The sequence below is a fragment of the Pygocentrus nattereri genome, chromosome 14, assembly GCF_015220715.1.
Source record: "Pygocentrus nattereri isolate fPygNat1 chromosome 14, fPygNat1.pri, whole genome shotgun sequence".
Lineage (NCBI taxonomy): Eukaryota > Metazoa > Chordata > Actinopteri > Characiformes > Serrasalmidae > Pygocentrus > Pygocentrus nattereri.
In genome coordinates, this window is record NC_051224.1 from 24,287,220 (window position 1) to 24,298,577 (window position 11,358).

General features: G+C 39.7%; 1 protein-coding gene across 2 annotated transcripts; it reads left to right on the plus strand.

The window, feature by feature from the left end:
- Positions 1-823: 823 nt before the first annotated feature.
- LOC108438019 (transmembrane protein 265) lies at positions 824-9,736 on the plus strand. 2 transcript variants are annotated; one of them, XM_017715500.2, is made up of 3 exons: positions 824-1,339; positions 6,164-6,371; positions 9,087-9,736. In XM_017715500.2, exons 2-3 carry the CDS (start codon positions 6,219-6,221, stop codon positions 9,267-9,269), a joined length of 336 nt encoding a protein of 111 aa, XP_017570989.1. In that variant the 5' UTR covers positions 824-1,339; positions 6,164-6,218; the 3' UTR covers positions 9,270-9,736. The 2 variants fall into 2 exon arrangements, with proteins under 2 accessions (XP_017570989.1, XP_017570990.1); XM_017715501.2 differs by lacking the exon at positions 824-1,339 and adding an exon at positions 2,129-2,186.
- The last annotated feature ends 1,622 nt before the right edge of the window (positions 9,737-11,358 follow it).

Consider the following 11,358-nt stretch of genomic DNA (forward strand, 5'->3'; position numbering starts at 1 on the left):
GTTGGCATGAACCCACAGCCCAGCACGGAACAGAACAGCATATCACTGCTGTCGGAACAACACTTCATTTTTCAGTTTTTATCATAAATTGAAAATGCCTGTTGCTCTTAACATTGTGTGTAAATTTCACAACGAATGGACCAAAATAAACGGCCCACAGTGACTTGGAAAGACGTCTGGTTCCACTGACTTACATTTAAAATAAAGTGTGTTTTTTACTTCTTCTGTTACCATTTTGGAGATACGACATCTTGATCTGACAGCAGCAATATGTAACACATCTACACTAATAACAAACACATAACAGCAACATTGTGTGCCCTTTTTCTTTTTCCCTGGAGCATGGCACCTCCCGAGAGCCTCTCCACGTGGCCACTTTGTATGGCCACACTTCCTGTGCTCCTACGGCAACACGGCCAGTGATGGCCTTCAGTGATGCTTCAGTGATGATTCAGTGATGCTTCAGATCTGAAAACATCCACAGGTGTTTCTGTCCATCCTTCCACTATGAGAAGACAACTTAGTGCTATGGGTCTGAAAGGATGTGTAGCTGATCAAGAAGAACCTGACTGAGAAAAGGAGACGGACACATCAAACAAAGAAGCTGAACAACGGACTGACCACCCCAGAGTCCAGACCTCAACCACTCACCACTGAATGGGTTTGATCACTTCAGGAAATCAACCAGCTTCTAAGACTTTAGAGGTGTGCCTGCAGATTCTTTGAGGAACTGAAATTACTGAAAGATTTACAGAAAAAAAAAAGTATAACAGCTCCACAGGAAGCTGTGCGTCTGTGCTGAGAAATCACAGCCGGACTACTCAGCACTCAGGAATGCAGCATGTAAAGGAGGAACCTGTGTATGGAGAAGGCGTGGGAGGCGGAGGAATGGGCTGGCCGAGGAAAACAGAGCGAGAGAGAGAGAGAGAGAGAGAGAGAGAGAGAGGGGAAGGCTCCGTCTTTGCTGTAGCTGCAGGTCCAGAGGTGTGTTTTCACTCTTAGGTTGAACATTAGCAGCGACAATACTGCACACTGAGAAGAGAAGAAAGGAAGTGAAACAAACTTCTACCAGCACTTCTACCACTGAAACCAGCACAAACCTACTGCTGGGAAGGGAACCGGAATCAAACGATTTATTTATTTATTTTCTACTTTAATTCACTCAGTTACACCATAAACCTTCCTTATACAGCCTGAAAAAGAGGTACAGAAGCTCAACGTCTGCCAAAGTTGGTGAGGAAAAACATCTTGAACTTGGTGTTATAACATCTTTGACTGGAGGCGACTGAAGGCTGAGGAATCTGGAGCAGCTTTGATCCACTCAAGTCTGGACGAGTGTGTAAGTGCTAAGCTATAATCTGCTACTCTTTCTGTTACAGTGGGCAGACAGGCAGATTTGATTTTTACAGTGGCACAGCGAACACAGCACTCAGGCTTCAACCTCTGATAAACAATTAGAGCATTTTCATTTGTGACAAAATCTCAGAGAGTTTTACACGTTTCATGAAATAAAAACACAGTAACAATCAAAAGGAGGAAACTCTCCTTCACTCATTCTCCTCCAAAACTCTAAGCATAATCAAAAATATTTTTGAATGTATTCACAGTTAGGCTGTTTAAACTGCTTATTCAGTTATTCATCTTAAAACTTATTTTTTAACATCTACTCTGAGTTATTCAATATCTACTATAAAATATTCAGAATCTACTGTGAATAATTCAGTAACTACTATGAATTACTCAGTATCTACTATGAATTATTCAGTAGCTACTATGAATTACTCAGTATCTACTATGGATTATTCAGTAACTAATATGAATTATTCAGTAACTACTATGAATTATTCCGTATCTACTATGAATTATTCAGTAACTACTATGAAATATTCAGTAACTTCTATGAATTACTCAGTAACTACTATGAATTATTCAGTATCTACTATGAATTATTCAATATCCGCTATGAATTATTCAGTATCTACTATGAATTATTCAGTAACTTCTATGAATTACTCAGTAATTAATATGAATTATTAAGTATTCACTATGAATTATTCAGGAATTAGTATGAATTATTCGTGATCTCTCCCTGTGTCTGTGTGGGTTTCCTCCAGGTTCTCTGGTTTCCTCCCACAGTCCAAAGACAGGCAGTTCGGCCAATTGGACATGCTACATTGCCCCTGGGTGTGAGTGTGTGTGTGATTGTGTCTGTCTGTCTGTCTGTCTGCCCTGCGATGGACTGGCGACCTGTCCAGGGTGTGTCCTGCCTTCCGCCCGGTGACCGCTAGGATAGGCTCCAGCATCCCCCCGCAACCCTGAGGGAGAAGCAGCTTAGAAAATGTGTGAGTGGGTGTGTGTGTGTGTGTTTGTGTGTGTGTGTGTGTGTGTATTCGTGGTCTACTATGATCTATTCAGAATTCAGTATAGTATATATGGAATACTTCATAATAGATACTGAATAAATCATAGTAGATACTGAATAATAAGCTGTAAGATAAATAACTGAATAATAAGCAGAATAAACTGCCTAATTTTGAATGCAGTTAAAAATATATTTGATTGTAAAAATATATTTGATTGGAGAGTATTCGAGGAAAATGCATGAAGGAGAGTTTTCTCCTTTTGATTGTAAATGTGTCGTTATTTCATTGTGTGTAAATCACTCTGAGATTTTGTTAGAAATCAAAGTGCTCTATAGTCTAGAAAACAGTTTAGTTTGGTAGTTTGCACTTTTTGACGCAGCTCTGCTCTTAAAAGGTTATTAAGTTCTTGACAGTAACGGTCTGACCCCTCAATTACCAACTTATTCATCATTACAGATGATATTTATCATAATCAACATGCTGATGACTGTAACATTGAGTGAAACAGATTATTTTCTTCCTGAGGGCCTGACTAGAGTCTAAAGCACAGGCTTTAAGTGAAGGTTGGGGCTACTCCTGTAGAAACACCTTCAGAAACTGATAAGATCGTAGCGACAAAGAAAGCTTATCTGACTGTTACATGCAGGTGCTCAGAGGGCACCGGCATCCAGCCTGTGCTGTGTGGCCGGTTCTTGTGTTAAGTGGCTAAACTAGGTTTTAAAGTTGTATTCTGACTCTATCAACGTCTCGCTGCCTTTATTGTTGGAAGCACTGCGATAGATTCATTTGTTCAGATCTATCAGCTCCACTGACCATATAGGTGCACTTTGTAGTGCTACAGTTACAGACTGTAGTCCATCTGTTTCTCTGATACTTTACTAGCCCCATTTACCCTGTTCTTCAGTGGTCATAACCCCCATGGACCCTCACAGAACAGGTACTACTTGGGTGGTGGATCATTCTCAGCACTGCAGGAACACTGATGTGGTGGTGGTGTGTTAGTGTGTTGTGCAGGTACAAGTGGATCAGACACAGGAGTGTTGCTGGAGTTTTTAAACAGTGTCCACTCACTGTCCACTCTATTAGACACTCCTACCTTGTCAATTCACCATAACCAGATGTAAAATCAGAGCCGATTGCTCATCTGCTGCTGCACAGTTTGTGTTGGTCATCCACTATTCTCAGTCCAGCTGTGACACTGAGGTGTTTAAAAACTCCAGCAGCACTGCTGTGTCTGATCCACTCAGACCAGCGCAACACACACTAACACACCACCACCACGTCAGTGTTACTGCAGTGCTGAGAATGATCCACCACCCAAATAGTACCTGCTCTGTGAGGTTCTATGGGGGTCCTAACCACTGAAGAACAGAGTAAAAGGGGGCTAACAAAGTATCAGAGAAACAGATGGACTACAGTCTGTAACTGTAGAACTACAGAGTAAAACTACACGGCCAGCGGGGCTGATAAAATAGACTGTGAGTGTAGATACAAGGAGGTGGACTCAATGAACTGGCCGGTCGGTGTATATTCTATACATAATAAAATGACAGACAGAAGCAGATAAAGAAAGCAAAGATTAGAGAGAGAAGGGGCGGGCTCCGTCTTTGCTGTAGCTGAGAGAGAGAGACGCACTGAATGCATGTTTGGGTGAGCTGTAATCGGACCCTTTTGTATCGGCCCTCAGTTTCATACCGTTGATGGCAGGCGCTGTACCAAACTGTGACTCTCTGTGGTTCATCCAGTCCATCAGGCTCTCACTATGTACAATACAGTAGAGTCACTCAGCCCGAGAGCAGCCTAATTCTCAGGAAAATTCCTGCCACGCTGTAAAAGAACATCCTCCGCATATATTCAGTCTGTAGAACAGCGCCTGGAAACCAAAACAAAACAAGCTGTTCATCAACCACAATTATTCCTTACTGTTCAAAATCAAATCTGATACTGATTTGCTCCCACAACTGCTTCAAAGGTTTAATTCTATAGATAAGCCACTGAAAAGCTTTCAGATTGGTTAAAGGGCACATATCCTGCATTTTATGCTTTGAATTATTTTTTTCTTTCTATCTTTAGGTTCATTTATGCACCAAAAATCAGTCCCATAGAATTAAACAGGTTATTTTTGTTACCATGCCTTTAAGACTGATATATGTAAATGAGCTATGTTCTGATTGGCTTTCCCTGAATTCCAAAAGCAGTCCAGGCTGAAGCACTCCTTATAACTTCAGAATGAGTGCACAGAGCTAAGCTGCTGTAGGCTGAATAGGTACATGTACATACAAACTAAACGCTGAGCAAAATGCTAGTGGACTGTCAGCTTTGCCATCAGCAGGCCAACAGTGGTCCATTATACTCTTGCTATCGGGGAGCCACTAAGTGGCTAGTGGAAATGTGTAGCCTCTCAAATAACATGCCTAAGTCTGTTGTTCAGAGTTATTCAGTACTTCTAATAGACTCACTGTTATCCATAAACATGGACTAAAGTACATTAGCACAGCTACAAACAGTAGCGCTCATCATTTAGTTTGACTTTTGTCTTCTTTAGTCCATCTTTGCAGATGACAGTGTCATACAGTGTGAGAAACCACATAATCTGGTCATTTGGTCATGTTATTAGCTGCAGGCACTGCTTTGTACAAAAGTGAACCTAAAATCTGGTTCAAGACGGCTTCAAATGAGGAACTTATATAAGGAATAAAAACCCCTTCAGTCTGATGGCTGGAACTGAAGTGCTGCATGCAGTAAACACCATGTTTAAAGGAAAGAGGCAAAACAGCTTGAAACGGGTGGCTAGCTGGTAGCTTTTAGAACATGTAAGCTAGCCAGGCAGCAAATTAGCTAATCCTAATTGTGTATGTTTTAAATGAATGTGATCTATAACATTTCTAATAGACTTGCTTATATGTTTTCTGACACACTGTTATCTATCTAAACATTGAATAAAGTACAGGCAAAATTCAGACTTTAAGATGGCTGCTACGGTTTTTAGCTATGAAACATACTTTTGACAATTTTTACGTTGGCATAGTGCTAAAAAATAACCATTAAACCATTGACACTATGATATCAACCCCTTAAAACAAGCCAAAAGGAAAACTAGGAAAACTATCAGGAACCAACAAACACTTAATACTTTCTATGGGTTTTTTCAACTGGGTTGTTAGCTGCATTAGCCTGGTAGCTCCAAAGCACTAAAGCTAACGAAGCAAGCTTCAGACAATAAACATGTCTTCACTCATTGTCTGCATTGGTTTAGGTGGGGAGGGACTCTGTGAATGTGAAACTATTTCTTCATAAATTGGGAAGATTTAAGAGTAAATTCAGACTTCAAGATGGCTGCTAATGTTTTTAGCTATGTAACATACTTTTGACCATTTTATGTTAGCACAGAGCTAAAAAAAAAAAGGCCATTAGACTATTTACATTGTGATACCAACCCATTTAAAAAGCCAAAACACATTACAAAACTCCAGGAACCGACAGAAACAGGTTATGTATTTTTCAGCAGGGTTGTTAGCTACATTAGCCTTGTAGCTCCAGGGCTAAAGCTAAAGAAGCAAACTTCAGACACTAAACATGCCTCGGCTGACTGTCCTGACTGCCTGCATTGGTTTAAGAGGTGGGGGTGGGGGGTGACTGTGTATATGCGAAACTACTTCATAAATTGGGAAAGTTTGAGGGCAGTTGCTCAATATAATATTCCCATGATTGTGTCACAGTGCAGCTGATCGATGATGCTCATCACGTCTCCAAATGCAGGACGTGCTCTGATGTCATTGTGGTTTCTTCTGCCTCTGCAGAAACATCTCAGTCGCTGCGTGAGCCAACCTGCCCAACTCCTCTCCGCCAGGCGAAATGAGTACAGAACTAAATCACTCACAGGATGTGGAATGCAGCCTCATGGCTTCCTCTGGCGGCCAGCACAGAGACTACAGGAAGCTGGCCATTGGCAGCATCATCTGCGGCCTTTCATGCCTCGGCATCATGTCTCTGATTTACTCTGTCAAGGTAATCACACTCCATATATACATATGTACGTACATACATCCTCCATATATAAATAAACATTCTCATGATCTTGTAAACCAATCTATAACTTCTAGTACTCTCCCTGGCCGCTTTATTAGAAACCCCCTCACCTCGGTGGCGCACAGCTGGGCGCTGTTGATGCACATTTTGTGTTAGCCATCCTCCAGGCTTTCTCAAAATACTGACTTGGTATCTCAAAATAATGAGTTACTTTTTCCAAATATTGACTTAGTATCTCAAAAAAGTGAGTTATTTTCTTGAAAAAAAAACTGACTTGGTATCTCAAAATAATGACCTTTCTTGAAATATTAACTTCATATCTCTATCTAAGTAATGATGTTCTCCTAATATTGACTTAGTAAATAGTAAATAATGACTTAGTATGTCTAAATAATAGGGGTGGGAATCTTTAGGCACCTCACGATTTGATTCAGTTACGATTCAGAGGCTGCGATGCGATTATAAAACGATTATGCCTCTTTTTTCTATTCAGGATTTCTTTTTTCTCACTGTGTGTCGACTTGGTAGTTTTAAAGCAAAGTATTTGTAATGATCTATAATGAATTTACTTCCATTATCTTTTATTAATCAATCAAATGGAAGTGATCCAGAAGGCCCTCATTCACTGCTCTTGTTTGAGACGCTGCTGCCACTCATCTGCCCGTCCTGCCCGTTTTCTTCAGTGATTTTATAACTCCGGATTTGGTCTGGTTGTAGAGAGTCAGGGGTCACTGTGTCAGTAAAGTATTTCTGCGACCAGATGTGCGAAGACTTGTAGATGAACGGACTTATTCGCATTTATAAGCACCTTAGTTAGTTTCCTGGTACATTATATCAAAGAGAGACTGTCAAACACTAGAGTTGCAAAGATGAAGTTGCTTCTCTATCAAATTTCCCCGTTCCACCTTAAATGGTGCCGCATTTATATTCGCCGCCTCAGTCAGAATTTAAGGTGGAACTGAAAAATTCGAACAAGAAGCTGGAGAATAAGAAGAGACTTGTTTACATTAGTTGAACTGTATTAAATACGCACAAACCAATAAAAAAAAGAATAAGAAGAGACTTCAGCCTCGTAAAGCAGCTGAGCGATGAGAGACATTTTGCAATAAGCTGCTCTCCCTCTGAGGAAAGGTTTTCTGGTGGAGACGGGAGGAAAGCGGCTGTAGCTGAGTTAAAGCTTTAAGCAGAGCTCAGTAAGTCTGTTTGCTCGTTCATTAATTTTTAGCCTATACTAGGACATTATCACACACTGAGACATACTGGACAGTAAATGTTGTGGCTCCCTAGGTGGTCTGATTTTTGTTGAAAGGACAAAATGGCTCTTTTTAACATTTGGGTTGTGACTCCTGAGCTAACCTGGCTTTAATGCAGAGGAAGCAAAAAAAAAACACTTGTCTTTTTGTTATGTGCCGCCAGAGGCTGTCCGGCGCTGCACTTACCCACTTCCAATTTCCGATTTTTACGTTCTGTCAGCGTTACTGTATAAATTAAATATTTAGACAATTGATTGCTGACATTTGTGAATCGATTCAGAATCGTTCACGTCCGCATCGCAACGTCCCGCACTCCTACTAAATAATGACCAATTTTCTTGAAATATTGACGTAATATCTCAAAATATTGTCTTTATGTATTGGTGGTTGATGTATTGACTTAATATGTCTAAATGGCATATTTTCTCAAAATATTTAGTATCTTAAATGAATGACTTTCTTGAAATATTCACGTAATATCTCAAAATAATGACTTATTTTTTTGAAATATTGACTTAATATCTCAAAATAATTACCTATTTTTTTAAAATACTGACACGTCTAAATAATTAATTATTTTCTAAAAATATTGATTTAATTTCTTGCAATAATCACTTTCTTCAATAACAGATTAGCATCTCTAAATAATATTTTCTTCAAATATTGATATAATATCGCAAAATAATGACCTTTTTACTTGAAATATTGACGTAATATCTATACATAATTACTTATTTTCTCAAAATATTCTTTATACTTGAAATAAATGCTTCCTGGAAATTCTGACTTTTCTCAAAAGAATGACTTATTTTCTGGTAACATTGACTTAGCATCTCAAAATATTAACTTAATATCTTGGAATATTATTTCAATACTTATTTCAAAATGCACTTATATACTCAAGATATATATATTTATATAACACACTTATGTTCTCAAGATTTTAGGCTACTATGTTGAAACAAGTTAGTAAATTTTAAGAAAGTGAGTAATTGTTCTGGGATCATTATTATGAGATTCTAAGTTGCACATGCACTTTCCCACTTGAGGGGAACGTGGTTGACTCATCCAATCTTTCCACATCTCTCTAGACCTGTGCTGATGGTTTTCCACCACTGACCTCTCACAGTCATTTGTCTCTATAACAAGGTGCAGTCCTGCTATAATATCCGTCTGTATGCGGTTGTGAACCGACTGTTCTTGCTGATCTATCGTACTAACGCATGAGCATCACACACACTGTGAATGTGATCAGCCCTGTTTACTGACGTCTTCCCCACAGATCTAATGCAGACGTCACTTTAGTCACTGTTCTTATTGAAAGACGATGGGCAGTTGAGCAGGTTTGAGGGTCATAAAGGATTTTAGGATGTTAATAGCTTAATGCAGTTCACCTGTCTGTGTCCCTATTTGACCTAATATGTCTCCCAATTCCCACCAGGCCCGGGCGATGAACAAGGGAAAGCTCAACCTACCAGAAGCAGACAGAGCAAAGAAAGCCAAGGAGTACTCTGACAAAGCTCGGAATTTTGGAATATTCGCCATTGTGGCCTGGGTGTCCCTGCTGATTCTCATACCTTTGTTGATGGTACTGGTGTCGTACCTGCTGACCTTAATAAACTGAGAGAAAACCAAAGAAACACTGAGCAGTGAGCCTGGAAAACAAGGCAGATGTGTCTTGTTGCTGTGGACACGGATTGCAGATTTCTGGACTATGAACTATATGTGGAAACGTCCATCAACAAACTCAAAATAGTAGCAACCATCTGTCTGGCTCAGCTCATACTAAAGCAACCAGGAAACAGATTCTATATTGGAAAAAAGGCCAGGAATTCCATTATCGTTCAGTCAGTGAGCGTGAACGAAGGATTTAAAGCACCTTCCGCAAACAAAACAAACCAACGCTAACGTGTGAAGAGGAATTCCACTTTTTTAAGCCTCAGTATAATTAAACAGTTTAGATGTAAGCAGAGCAGTTCAGAGTAGTTTGGTGTGAAACTCTCTGATCTAGATAAACTTACACAGTCAGAACTGTTCACAGTGGTGGTGATAGGAACCAGACATCCACCTCTAAAAGCTCCCTCACAGAACGTTACTCCATGAAATGGTTCTGAATTCACTGCCTGATGACTGAGACGCTGTTTTATGATAGTTTTGTTAATAAAATGTCTATATTTGTGTTGTAGTCATGGTGACCCCTGGTTCCTATCACCACCACTGTAAAGGCATCTGAACCATTTCTGTTTCTCCCTGCTGGTGACATACCGTATAAATAAGATGAATGCATGGCCACAACTGAGTAAGGCGTGGGAATGAGTTAACCACAAGATTATGCCTGATAAAGCTGTGGTCAAGGCTTATTATCTCATGGCTACACCTTACTAAGTCATGACCAAGCATTAGAGTTTTGTTTGATGTCTTACTAAGTCGTAGCCATGCATTAGGATCTCGTTCCCACACCTTTCCAAATCATGGCCCAACTTAATTATCTCATTATCTCGTTCACACACATTAATATGGCATGGCCATGACTTAATTATTTCATTCCCATGCCTTACTAGATCGTAGCCATGTATTAGGATCTTCTTCCCATGCATTACTATGTCGTTGCCACAAAATAATTATCTCGTTCCTATGCCTTACTAACTTGTGGCACCAATTTCATAATCACATTCCCATGCATTACTAAGTCATGGCCCGCCTTAATTATCTCGTTCCCATGCCTTACTAAGTCGTGGCCACACATTTTTATAAGGGATGTCACCAGCAGGACTTTGTATCACTATTTCATGCAGAACCTTTGAAAAACTGGTGGAATTGCCCTTCTTTGTGTCCACTTAAGGACACATTTTGTGCTACATTTGAGCTCTTAATTACACACTGTGTCCGAAATATACTGGGCCTGATACAAAACGTGCTAAAATAATAGGACATTAGTTTTAAACGTATACCTGAATTTGCTGTGAAGTATTTTATTTATACTCTGTGTTCTGGACAGTAAACATCAAGGATGGACAAACATCTTTAATACAAGCTTTCTGATCAAACTACCTTCAAAAAAAGGCTTTGTTACAATATTTTTAGTTTTATGCTTCTTCTAAAACCTTGTCCATGCTGTACTGTGCTTCAGTATTTTTGTACAATGAAAACTTCGATGTGAAAATAAAACGATGTTAATAAAACATGTAACAGTCAGAGCTCTGCAGCTTTTTTGGAGGAGAAAGAAAAAATCCAAAAACATTCCATACAAAGCAAAACTGATCACAATCACCAAATTCCAAACCACAACATTGCATTTGTAACTACAAAACTACTAAACTGAGAAAATACTCCCCACGATGGACAAAGTAGACTGTATTTAATCTTGATTCTGCCTGAGCAAAACCACAGAAACAAACAGTGGAAACTTGTGTTCGGCAGCAAAACAGCAAACATCCCCATGATGAACACTTCACAAACCAGAAATGCATCTTCGAGAAACGGAAACATCATTGCTGCCTCATGCACTTGAAAACAAGACCAGTATAAACGCTCTCAGATCCACCTCTACAAAAGAGTTTATACAAACATATGGCACGTTTAATGAGAACATGGTCATATAAACACGAGGACCCTGAGAGAGTGAAGCTATACAGGCACTTCATGACCAGCATTCAGATCCATTCTGCACTTTTCCGATTAGGAAAGCTTACCGGGCATCTGTTACGGAGGAA